Source organism: Miscanthus floridulus, chromosome 19 (assembly GCF_019320115.1).
Source record: "Miscanthus floridulus cultivar M001 chromosome 19, ASM1932011v1, whole genome shotgun sequence".
NCBI lineage: Eukaryota > Viridiplantae > Streptophyta > Magnoliopsida > Poales > Poaceae > Miscanthus > Miscanthus floridulus.
In genome coordinates, this window is record NC_089598.1 from 21,311,341 (window position 1) to 21,324,714 (window position 13,374).

At 52.0% G+C, this 13,374-nt stretch overlaps 1 protein-coding gene across 1 annotated transcript; it reads left to right on the forward strand.

The window, feature by feature from the left end:
* The first annotated feature begins 318 nt into the window (after positions 1-318).
* Positions 319-1,149, forward strand: LOC136525702 (uncharacterized mitochondrial protein AtMg00810-like). Its single transcript, XM_066518594.1, has one exon. It carries the CDS (start codon positions 319-321, stop codon positions 1,147-1,149), a length of 831 nt encoding a protein of 276 aa, XP_066374691.1.
* Positions 1,150-13,374: the final 12,225 nt, after the last annotated feature.

A 13,374-nucleotide genomic window follows, 5' to 3' on the forward strand; every position in this document is an offset into this window, starting at 1 on the left:
CGCGGTTTCACACAGAGTCCGGGCATTGATTATGATGAGACATTCAGTCCAGTTGTCAAGCCAGCGACCATCCAGATGGTACTCACTTTGGCACTGTCTCGCTCCTGGCCGATTCACTAGCTTGATGTGAAGAATGCATTTCTCCATGGCACTTTGACTGAGACAGTCTACTGCGCACAGCCAACTGGGTTTGTCGACTCTTCCAAGCCCAATTATGTCTATCGCCTGAACAAGTCACTCTATGGGTTGAAGCAAGCTCCTCGCGCCTGGCACAGTCGCTTCGCCTCTCACATTACCTCACTCGAGTTTGTCGAGGCCATGTCCGACACGTCGCTGTTCATCTACTGCAAAGGTGCTGACATGGCTTTTCTTTTACTCTATGTTGATGATATTGTTCTCACTGCGTCGTCTCCGAGTCTCCTCCATCGGATTATCGCAGCACTTCGCCAGGAATTCTCCATGACAGACATGGGGCCTCTTCACCATTTTCTGGGTGTCAGTGTTCAGCGTAGAAGTGACAGTTTATTTCTCTCTCAGAGACAGTACATGCTAGACATTCTGGACCACGTCGGTATGAGTCACTGCAAGCCGAGCAGCACTCCTGTGGACACTCACTCCAAGCTTTCTGCTGATGGTGTTTCAGTCGCTGATCCGAATCAGTATCGCAGTCTTGCCGGGGCTCTTCAGTACCTCACCTTCACCAGACCAGACATTGCATATGCTGTTCAGCAGGTATGCCTGTACATGCATGACCCACAGGAACCTCATTTGAGCGCTCTGAAGCGCATTCTCCGGTACCTTCAAGGTACATTGGATCTCGGTCTATACCTCCACCGGACCTCTCCAGTTGATCTCACTGTCTACACCGATGCGGATTGGGCGGGTTGTCCTGACACACGCAAATCCACCTCGGGTTATGCGGTGTTTCTCGGGGACAATCTCATCTCCTTGTCGTTCAAGCGTCAGCCTACAGTGTCTAGGTCCAGTGCAGAGGCGGAGTATCGAGCAGTCGCGAATGGAGTCGCCGAAGCCTGCTGGTTGCGCCAACTTCTGATAGAACTTCGCTGCCCACTCCGTCGTGCTACAGTGATCTACTGCGATAATATCAGTGTCGTTTACCTCTCCACCAACCCGGTTCAGCATCAGTGAACCAAGCATATTGAGATCGGCCTGCACTTCGTTAGAGAACGAGTCGCCCTCGGCGAAGTCCGCATCCTGCACGTTCCCACTTCGTCCCAGTACGCCGACATCTTCACCAAGGGTTTGCCGACGTCCGTGTTCACGGAGTTTAGGTCCAGTCTCAATGTTCGCGATGCTCCCAATTTAGACTGCGGGGGAGTGTTGGAATGTAATATGGCGTGTGGGCCTGCCTAGCCTCCCCACCAGGGGCGGATCCAGCGGTGGGGCGGGGGGGGGGGGGGGGGGCTCAAGCCCCCCTACCCAAACCGAAGCAGTGCAAATTACTGTAGAGCCCCTATGAATTTTTAGGCAAAGTTTTATAGTGTAGGGGAGGCTGAGACTTAAGATCGAGTAGCAGTGTTGTTCAGTCCCCCCTAAAATATTTCCTGGATCCGCCGCTGCTCCCCACAATGCCTATATATGTAAACGCTGATCCAACATAGTAATTATTGAGTATTCCCTAATCCTACTCTTTCAAATATATTGATATCGTATTAGTATGGTGGACTAATCATCATCATACTGTATATGGCCAAGTTTGGGACTGTAGTCTACGTCTACGTCTACGTCTGCACGGTGTGCCATAGCCGAACGGCGACTCCATGACCGCGTTACCAGAAATCGACCCCACTCTAGACTGGTGTGACTCGTTAATATAATTTTGTAAACTTCTTTAACATTTTATGGATCAAATAAGTAATTAACTATAATATTTTTATATTTTAAAAAACTATTGATGATATGTATGAATTGACATATCGAGAATTCAATTAATATTCTCATTACATTTGAAATAGTTTTTCATACACCGTGCGCGTCGTACATGCATATTTGCTAGTAGAGAAAACGAAGGAGATAAAGTACATTTTTGTTTAAGGAATGTACTGATGTAGATGTATACATGAAGCAAAGAATCTACTTAGAAATGACGATATTAAGTTTAATGTTATTACCAACCATATTCCTCATACATAGTATAAAACTCATGTTTGTTTGATAACGTTGATGAACTTGGCCATCCAATGGTATATTCGAGCTTCCACACCTTGTTCCAAAATACAGGTCACTTTAGTTTCATGTCACGAGTCAGGGTTCTCTAACACTTTTACCATGTTTTCTAATGCCAAATATATGTATGCATATTTCAGGGTGAATTTAATGCAGTTAACCACATAATGTAGGACCCGTTTGGCACGGCTTTTACCGGCTCCGGCTTATCTGACACCAACACTGTAGCAACAATGTAGCACGAAGCCGATTTTCTCTCTCTTCCTCTCCCCCTCTCACTGACACGCGCACAGTGTTGGCGTCAGATAAGCCGGAGCCGGTGCAAGCCGTGCCAAACGGGGCCGTAGATGTAAGCATGTGCTTTCCAAACTTATCAAAACTAGAGAAATTTGATTGAAGAAAAACTAAAATAACCTGTATTTCGAGGACGTACCTCTGGACCTGTAAGAGTCACGTCGAGGCATGTGAGGGAGCTACAATGCTTGAGGAGTTGTACGTTAGTGTCGACCTCGGTCTCGGCCTCACCGTCAAAGATTAGATGACGAGGACGATGTGACCTCATACAGATCTTGAGGCTCCTCACGCACGGTAAGTCACCGTCAACATCAAGCCATCTAGGCGGGAATCCTCGCGGAAAGGATACTTCAAGTTCTTGCTCGGAGCTGAGATAGTAAGCGGCTGGTGCCAGGGCTGAAGCAAGTGGAAAACTTTTAGGTTAGATGTCCTAAGTTTCAGCGACAGAAATTTGTCGTCCTGTAGTATTCGTAGTTCCGAGAGCATGTCGGCTTCGAGCAGCATCTCTTCATCGAAAGCGTCAAGGCAAAGCTTCCTCATGCGCAGCTTCTGCAAACGCGGGCAGCTCGCCGACGACAGGAGGCGGCCCAGAAGGTGAACACTGCCGGCTTCCATCCTGATCCATTCGAGCTAAAGATCCGCGAGTGATGTGAATTACATGGCAGTGGGGAGCCGGAGCCTTGCGCCGCCTAATGCCAATCGCATGGCTTCCAACCTTACCGGGCTAGCTGGGAGCACATCAAGAAACACAACGGGCTCGTATTCGTCGTGGCCATTTCTCACCCCAGTGAGACTCATCATCGCGTCCGCTCCATAGATAAAATATGTCCAAAAATATGGCAGACGCATTTTTCACGCTGAAAGACTTCACCCCGTGCTGAAAAGCTTTCCAGATCCATCCTTGTATGGCATCCACGGACGCCGGCATCAGCCGTTCCAGGTAGCGCTCACCGTCAGGATCCCTGATGCCTCCCACTCCGTTGCGGAAAGTATCCACCGACGCCGGCGGCATGTCATCATGGTACGGGTCATCAGGGTGAGGTGAGTGTGTGGTATACGAGATCGCCAGCCTCTCAAGGGTGAGCAGCCGGATTGGGTACGGAGGGCAAGGGCGTCGTTAACGGAGGAGACGTACCGCGTCAGGGCGGTGCGTTCTTCGACGTCGGTGGCTTCCCACACTGACCGAGAGATGAAGCTGAGCGCGGGCACGCGCTTCCAGAGTCCGAGCCACCGCCGCGAGAGCGCGCTCGTGCGCACCGCGTCCCTCGCGTCGCCCAACAGCTCTAGGACGCGGAGGAGCACGTCGTCGTCGAGGCCGCTGATACTGTCGACGACGTCACCGGCCGATGACGTCGTTATAGCCTTGCTCGTTTCCGGTTTCGCGTCTCCTCCGCCGTCGTCGAAACGTCCATGAGCAGGCAGGGCTCGGTAGCGAGTGGCGGGCTGGTGGCTAGGGCTCTCGTTTCCGTGGATGCGGGGAACTAGGGTTAGGGCTCTCGTTTCCGTGGATGCGGCGAACTAGGGTTAGGGCTCTCGTTTCCGTGAATGCGGGGAACTTCTCGTTTCCGTGGATACGGGGAACTAGATGATGCTGCGTACGTATCGGCGAGCGCCTGGAGGATATATCGATACACCTAGGGATGAAAATGGTACGGATATTTTCCGACCGTATTCGAAACCGAATCCGTTTAGAGGGGTTGAGATCTGTTCGTATCCGAGTCTGGACAACATCCGATACCGTATCCGTATCCGAATACTCAAATCGTATATTTACGATGTCGACATACAATCGTATCCTATCCGACATAGTTGACACTATCCGTATTCGAATCCGAATCCGAACAGAAATATGAAAACAAATATAATATCGGTGATATCCGTCCGTATCCGATCCGTTTTCATCCCTAGATACAACATATAATGAGCCCGGCGGTGGCTGTGTTCGCGTCTGAATTGAAACTTTTTTTTTGAGAATGTCTGAATCGAACTCGATGGCGGCCGGTAAACTTCACGGACCGTGCCTGTCAATGTGAAGTGCGCAAGTGCCAAACTGCCAACGCATAACAAGAAAGCCCACTCGCCCCGTGGAACTCCCGATCGGCAGCACAATGGTGAGGCCGGTTGTACGTACGATAATGTCACCACACCACACCCAGTGAATGCCGAGCCCAGGAAGGGAAATCGCATGAGGCCCAAGAACAGGAGAGTGACTGGCCCAGATTGGGTTTGTAACGTCTGTGAGCCCAGGCCCATCCGTGAGGAGTAGAAGAGTGAAGGAAGGAGAGGAAGAGAGGCATCGAAGAACTCTGTAAACAAGAAAATCTAATCACACTATCGGTCGTCAGCCTGTCCGGCGGACCTGTTTTCCCTTTTTTCTGAGTTCCCCGGCGCCGCCGCAGCGAGCGTCGTCGACAGATAACAACTCGGTCTTTTTAGTTGCAAACAAAACAACAAAGACAAAGGCGAGAAAGACAGAAGACAGATAGAGAAGAGATGTTAATGTTATCGATAATCAGCTGTTCGCTCGTTGGTTTGAGCCAGGGCTTATCAACCAGCCAACAGTGTTTTTCTCTCACAACGAACCAGCATCAGCCGAGCTTATCAGCCCAGAAACCAAACAGCGAACATGTCGTCGACAATCTGGTATCAGAGACATCGATCCGGCGCCTCCCAGGGCTGGATCCGCCGGAGCCACACCCCCACTTCACCCGTCTTCAGCGCGCCAGGGGAGTCATGGATCCAAACGTGCGCTCCCTCTTCGACGAAGTACTCAAAGGGATCGACGACCTCCGCGCCGAGTCCAGCGGTCGATGGGAGCGATGGGAGCGCCGCTTCGAGGAGGCAACATCAGAGTTCTAGGCGCGGAACGAGGCGGTGGACCGTCGCATCCAGTCGCTGGAGGAGTTTGCCTTGGCACAGTACACTGCCGCCGTCGTCGCCGACAACTGGGGGGGGACACTTCGACGAGCGCGTCTCCGACCTCGAGCAGCGGATGGTGGATCTCGAGTTGATCCGCATCCACGAGATCAACGACGAGCGCGATGACAGGGTAGCCGCTGTCGAGACCGCCGTGGAGGAGCTCGTCAGTTGGCGCCCGGAGGTGGACGGTCAGATCTACGATCTTCGCTCGGTGGTGCAGAACCTCCGGTCGAGGGATGGTCGAGATACAGTGGAGCTGCCTACATCGGGCACCCTGCGGCAGCCGGAGTTGGTCGCCGCGCGCTCATCTGTCGGGACTCCGACCGACTGGCCCAGCGGGCACCACGTCGAATCGACTACACGGGAGAGGGGCTATGGATTGGTCACAACCATAGCTCCGACCCCGGCCAATGGTATGTGCCGTCCTCCAGATCCCCCTCCCCATTCAGTTCCATATCCCCATTTCCCTCCCAAACCCAACCCTACCTTCACCGTCGCGGACGCCCACCATCCACCCCATCCACCTAATCCTTCCCCTATCCACCACCAATCCTCCCACCTCGGCCAATTACCCAAAATCCATTTTCCCCAATTCGATGGCACGACCCCCCAACTATGGATCACTCAGGCCCATTCCTACTTTGATATGTACTTTGTTGATCATTCCATGTGGGTTCGCGTGGCTACGATGCAATTCACCGGTGCAGCCAAACGCTGGATTCAATTCATTGCTCACCACCTCGAACACATTGGTTGGCAAGACTTCTGTGCATTGGTCCGTGAGCGTTTCTGCCGCGATCAACATGAACTTCTCATCCGCCAAATGTTTCACATTAAGCATACCGCCTCGGTTCAAGAATATATCGATCAATTTGTTGATCTTATTGAGCAACTCTCGGCTTACACACCTAACCCAGATACCCTTTCCTACACCACCCGCTTTATCGATGGTCTCCGCGACGATATCCATTCTGTTATTCTTGTTCAGCGACCCGCTGATCTCGATGCTGCTTGCTCGCTTGCCCTTTTGCAGGAGGAGGCCATCGAGCCGTCACGCCGACGGGAATTCCGGCGTACCGATGCTCCCGCCTTCATGAAGCCAGTGGCACCTCGGGGGCCGTTGCCGCTTCCTGCTCCTCCCCAACGCCTGGCTCTTCCTGCTCCTCCCGTGCAGCCCGAACCGAAGCAACAGCTTGAAGATCGTCGTCCAGACTTCCGCAGAGTTTCAGTGGATCATAAGTTGCAGTCCCTCCGCTCTTACCGGAAAGCCCATGGACTCTGTATGCGTTGTGGTGAGAAATGGCACCAGGGCCACAAATGTTCTCCAGCTCTCCAATTGCATGCCTTATAGGAGGTCTGGAATCTTTGCGAGGATCTCTTCACCGAGACAGACAGTTCAGAGCCCAATACTCCTGTCACGGCTGATCAGTCCTTCATGCTCCTGTCTGCTGCTGCTGTTTCTCCATCACTCCACCCTCGCACCTTGCAATTTCAAGGCATGCTCCAAGGCAAGAGTATCAACATCTTGTTAGATTCTGGGAGCACCAACTCCTTTCTCGATACCAACTTGGTAGCTTCTTTCACGGGGGTCCAGCAGCTGTCAGTTCCTACTTCTATGCAAATTGCTGATGGCGGGTCCATCTCTTGTTCTGCTCAAATACCGTATGCAGAGTGGTCTATTCAAGGATATGTTTTCCATTCTACACTCAAACTCATTCCCATTGGCACATATGACATGATTCTGGGGATGGATTGGCTACATGCATTTTCTCCCATGAAGGTACATTGGCTTCAACGATGGGTTCAGATTCCTTATGGTCTCCACAATGTGGTGTTACATGGTAGTCTTTCCGAGCAGCTTCATTGTTCTATCCTTCAGCTACATCAGTTGTCTGCTGAGGAACCTGCATTCACGCCAGCAGTGCACAGTGATCTGCCGGAGATTCAAGCGCTGCTGTTTCAGTTCCAGCACTTGTTCAAATTGCCAACCGAGCTGCCCCCTTGAAGGGCCTGTGACCACTCCATTCCCCTCATTACAGGAGCTCAGCCTGTCTCTGCCCGCCCCATCGCTACTCACCGGCCTTGAAAATAGAGATTGAGGCTCAGGTGACAGAGATGCTGCAGTCTGGCTTCATTCGCCCTAGTACCAGCGCCTTCTCTTCGCCAGTTCTCTTGGTCAGGAAGAAGGACAACAGCTGGTGTTTTTGCGTTGATTACCGCCAACTCAACCACTTACTGTGAAGGGCAAGTTCCCCATTCCGATCATCGATGAACTTTTGGATGAACTATCCGGAGCTCGTTGGTTCTCTTATTTGGATCTAAGGGCTGGTTTCAACCAGATCCGCCTTGCACCTGGGGAAGAACACAAGACTACTTTCCAAACCCATTGGGGCTAGTTCGAGTATACTGTCATGTCCTTCGGATTAACTGGCGCCCCAAGTTCGTTTCAAGGCGCCATGAACAATACTTTACATCCCCTACTTCGCAAGTGTGCCTTGGTCTTCTTCGATGACATCCTTGTGTACAGCTCCTCTTATGAAGACCATGTTCAGCACCTGACTCAAGTTTTCCAGTTGCTCTCCAAGGATCAGTGGCTAGTTAAATTATCCAAATGCCGCTTTGCTCAGCAATCTATCTCCTACTTGGGTCATGTGGTCAGTGCACAAGGAGTTTCCACAGACCCATCAAAGGTTGCTGCTGTGCAAGCCTGGCCGCCACCATCTGATGTCAAGTAGCTCCGCAGCTTCCTCGGACTCATAGGATATTATCGCAAGTTTGTTAAGCACTATGCTGTGATTGCTAGGTCTCTGACAGATCTGCTTAAGAAGGGTGTGCTCTTTATTTGGACTATCAACCATGCTGTCGCCTTTGACACTCTCAAGCTCGCACTCACTGAAGCTCCAGTTCTGGCCCTGCCCGATTTCTCCAAGTCCTTCCAACTACAGATTGATGCGAGTGATGGCGGAATCGGTGCAGTTCTCCTTCAAGATGGTCACCCATTGGCTTTTGTTAGTAAGTCGCTTGGTCCTCGTTCGCGCGGCTTATCTACTTACGAGAAGGAATATTTAGCTATTCTGGTGGCAGTAGATCATTGGAGGTCCTACTTACAACATGGCGAGTTCACAATCTTCATTGACCAACGAAGCATGATGCATATTACTGAGCAGCGATTGCAGACTCCATGGCAGATGAAACTTTACACTAAGCTTGTGGGGTTGCAGTTCAAGGTTGTTTACAAGCCAGGACCTTCCAATTTGGTTGCGGATGCTCTCTCCCGGCACCCTTTGCCTCCAGAGCAGCTCAACGCCATCTCTTCTTCATCACCAACATGGTTGACAGATGTGGCTGAAGGATATGCTTCTGATCCTACCACTAGGAAGCTATTGCAGGATCTGACACTTAACGGAGACTCCCACCCACCTAACACTCTGCTCCACGGTCTTATTCACATTGGCGACCGCATTTGGGTGGGTGACAACAAGACCCTCCAGCTGTGAATTTTTGAAGCGTTGCATTCCAGCGCTATCGGGGGCCACTCTGGGTTCCCTGTTACCTATAGCCGAATCAAAAAGCTGTTCGCCTGGAGAGGAATGAAGTCTGACCTCAAACAACTGGTGGCTTCTTGTACAACCTGTTTACAGGCTAAGCCCGACCATGCCAAGTACCCAGGACTTCTTTCTCCGCTACCTGTCCCAGCAGAGTCCTGGCAAGTCATATCCATGGATTTCATCGAGGGGCTTCCACGCTCATGCGCAGCAAACTGTATCATGGTCGTCGTCGACAAGTTCAGCAAATTTGCCCACTTTGTGCCTCTACTTCACCCATTCTCAGCTCCGCAAGTGGCTCAGTTATTTCTGGACAATATTTACCGCTTACACGGCATGCCAACTCACATCATCTCCGACCACGACTGCATCTTCACCAGCCATTTCTGGAAGGAGCTGTTCCGTTTGGCTGGTACTCAGCTCTGCATGAGCTCCGCTTACCATCCTCAATCCGATGGCCAGACGGAGCGGGTGAACCAGTGCCTCAAAGCATTTCTACGGTGCTTTGTTCATTCCTGCCCCAGGCAGTGGCTGCGCTGGATCACCTTGGCGAGTATTGGTATAACACCAGTCTCCATTCCTCGCTCAACAGGTCACCATTCGAGGTACTCTACGGACACTCTCCTCGTCACTTCGGCCTTTCTCCTCCTGAGGCATCATCTGTTCCTGATGTTGAGTCCATGCTGACTGAGCGTTCCACTATGCTTGATTTGGTTCGCCAACACCTTCTCCGAGCTCAACATCGCATGAAGTCGTATGCTGACAAGCACCGCTTAGAGAGGTCATTCAACGTCGGCGACATGGTCTTCCTCAAGCTCCAACCTTACGTCCAGGCGTCTCTTGCCCCTCGTGCTCATCAGAAACTATCCTTCCGTTACTTTGGGCCCTACAAAGTGCTGGAGAAGATCGGAGCTGTCGCATACAAGCTGGACCTGTCGGACTACTCTTCTGTTCATCCGGTATTTCACGTTTCTCTACTGAAGGCTGCCCCGTCAACCAAGTTCCCTCTCTCGGTGGAACCTCCAGACTCTGAGGAAGTCCTGCAAGTTCCTGAAGCAGTTCTGCAGCGCCGTCTCCATTCCCGTCGCTCAGGTGCGGTTGTTCAGTTCTTGATCAAGTGGTCCGGTCTGGCTCCAGAGCTTGCCACCTGGGAAGATGCAGAGGCTATACAACAGCGCTTTCCTCTTGCTCCGGCCTGGGGACATGCTGGGTCGCAAGGGGAGGGGGGTGTCACCACACCACACCCAGTGAATGCCGAGCCCAGGAAGGGAAATCGCATGAGGCCCAAGAACAGGAGAGTGACTGGCCCAGATTGGGTTTGTAACGTCTGTGAGCCCAGGCCCATCCGTGAGGAGTAGAAGAGTGAAGGAAGGAGAGGAAGAGAGGCATCGAAGAACTCTGTAAACAAGAAAATCTAATCACACTATCGGTCGTCAGCCTGTCCGGCGGACCTGTTTTCCCTTTTTCTGAGTTCCCCGGCGCCGCCGCAGCGAGCGTCGTCGACAGATAACAACTCGGTCTTTTTAGTTGCAAACAAAACAACAAAGACAAAGGCGAGAAAGACAGAAGACAGATAGAGAAGAGATGTTAATGTTATCGATAATCAGCTGTTCGCTCGTTGGTTTGAGCCAGGGCTTATCAACCAGCCAACAGTGTTTTTCTCTCACAACGAACCAGCATCAGCCGGGCTTATCAGCCCAGAAACCAAACAGCGAACATGCCGAATGATTAGAAAAGATCGGCCGTCCATCCCGTCCACCCGGGCACACCTATTAACCCACTCCTGCCTGCTTGTTCAAAAGGCCTTATCCACCGTGCTATCTGACCTCTGCGTCTGACTCCACTACGCCGCCCACCCACTGCTCACCTTGTCAAACGCAGGGTCGCTCGCCGTAGCAGAGAGGCACCTCATCGCGGTCTCCGTAGGCAGCGCTGCCGCCTCCACCGTAGCGCCTCGCCGCGGGGACCACACCCGGCCGCCCTATCGCTGGAGCCGCATAGCCACTTGCCGAGGACGCGCTGCTGCTGCCTGCTGGCATCCCCACACTCCACTCAATCTGCAACATCGAACTCCGCTCCGACGTTGAGCTCCACGTTGATGAGCCTTCATTTCGTCCAAGCAGCAAGTAGATGTTGTGCTTGAAAGCACATGTTGTAAGCGTCTGTTTCAAGTGTTTCAATTGTTTAATAGGTATATATGTTGCAAGTGTTTCATATGGATGTTGCAAAAATAGATCGGGATGTTGCAATGATTGTACACGTATATTTCAAGCTTCTGTTCTCAATGTTTCATCTGTTTTTTCAGAGTGCAAGTGTGTTTTTCTAGATGTTGCATATACTTCACACGTATGTTGCAAGTGTTTTATTCGGATGTTGCGTATGTTTTGCAATGGTTTTCATGTGTTTTTGCAAGTGTTTCAGATGCATGTTTTAAGTGTTTCATCTATCTTCAGACATATATTGCAAGTGGTGCATCTAGATGTTTCAAAAGTATATCGAGTGTTGCACATGTTGCAATGTGACCCACCTTCCGCAGCCTCCTCCTACTGCCGCTGGGGCACCGCCGTGGGTTACCGTGCGGGTGCCTGAAGCCAGCAGATGCCTCCACGGCGCGCGTCTACAAGCGAGGTGACGCGGATGCGCTCTTGTCTTGCCATGGCGCTGCGTGGTTTATGGGTGCGCTTTTCACTACTACACTAAAGATTTGTAGGGGCGGCTTAAACGGGTTTGTAGGGGCGGCTGATGATTTACAAATCTGTTTCCAAAAATTCATGAATCCGGGCCAAAAAATAGATTTTTTTAAACCAGGGAGGACCCCACCGATTAGCCACCCACTCCATTAGTCGCGGAATTTTTCACGCGAAAATCGCGCTTCGCGGCTACGGGGATTCGAACCTATGACCTCCCCTCGTGCGTACCCTCCTCTACCACTGCACCTCAGGCTCACTTGTATCTATATTACATTTTTATTCCCACATATTATCATAAACCAATTTTAAATTAATTGTTTGAGGTCCTAAATGGATTTTTAAATAAAAAAGTTGTCAACTATAAAGTTACCGGGACAGAACAGGGCGTGCTTCTACTACGTGGAGACAGGACGGGACGTGGAACGGGAACAGTGTCCGGACACGTCTTGCGGCTGGACGTCAGGGCGCTAGCCCTTCCGTAATGTTATCATCCACGGTCGAGTTCAATTCAGACACGAACACGGCCGCCGCGCTCACGATATATGTATCCGTATAACGATATCCCCAGCAAGGCCCTCGCCGCTACGATAAAAGCAGTGCATCGATCTAGTTGACTAGTTCCCCGCATCTACGGAAACGAGCGAGCCCTAGCCCCTAGCCGCCGGCCGAGAGCCATGTTACTCATGGACGATTCGACGGCGGAGGAGACGCGAAACCGGAAACGAGCAAGGCTAACCCCATCGGCCGGTGACGTCGTCGACCGTATTAGCGGCCTCGGCGACGACGTGCTCCTCCACGTCCTAGAGCTGTTGGGCGACGCGAGGGACGCGGTGCGCACGAGCGCGCTCTCGCGGCGGTGGCTCGGACTCTGGAAGCGCGTGCCCGCGCTCAGCTTCATCTCTCGGTCGGTGTGGGAAGCCACCGACGTCGAAGAACGCGCCGCCCTGACGCGGTACGTCTCCTCCGTTAACGACGCCCTTGCCCTGCGTACCCAATCCGGCTGCGCCATTGAGAGACTGGCGATCTCGTATACCACACACTCACCTCACCCTGATGACCCGTACCATGATGACATGCCGCCGGCGTCGGTGGATACTTTCCGCAACGGAGTGGGAGGCATCAGGGATCCTGACGGTGAGCGCTACCTGGAACGGCTGATGCCGGCGTCCGTGGATGCCATACAAGGATGGATCTGGTACGCTTTTCAGCACGGGGTGAAGTCTTTCAGCGTGAACATGCGTCTGCCATATTTTTGGACATATTTTATCTATGGAGCAGACGCGATGATCAGTCTCACTGGGGTGAGAAATGGCCACGACGAATACGAGCCCGTTGTGTTTCTTGATGTGCTCCCAGCTAGCCCGGTAAGGTTGGAAGCCATGCGATTGGCATTAGGCGGCGCAAGGCTCCGTCTCCCCACTGCCATGGAATTCACATCACTCGCGGATCTTTCGCTCGAATGGATCAGGATGGAAGCCGGCAGTGTTCACCTTCTGGCCCGCCTCCTGTCGTCGGCGAGCTGCCCGCGTTTGCAGAAGCTGCGCATGAGGAAGCTTTGCCTTGACGCTTTCGATGAAGAGATGCTGCTCGAAGCCGACATGCTCTCGGAACTACTAATACAGGACGTCAAATTTCTGTCGCTGAAACTTAGGACATCTAACCTAAAAGTTTTCCACTTGCTTCAGCCCTGGCACCAGCCGCTTACTATCTCAGCTCCGAGCCTGGAAGAACTTGAAGTA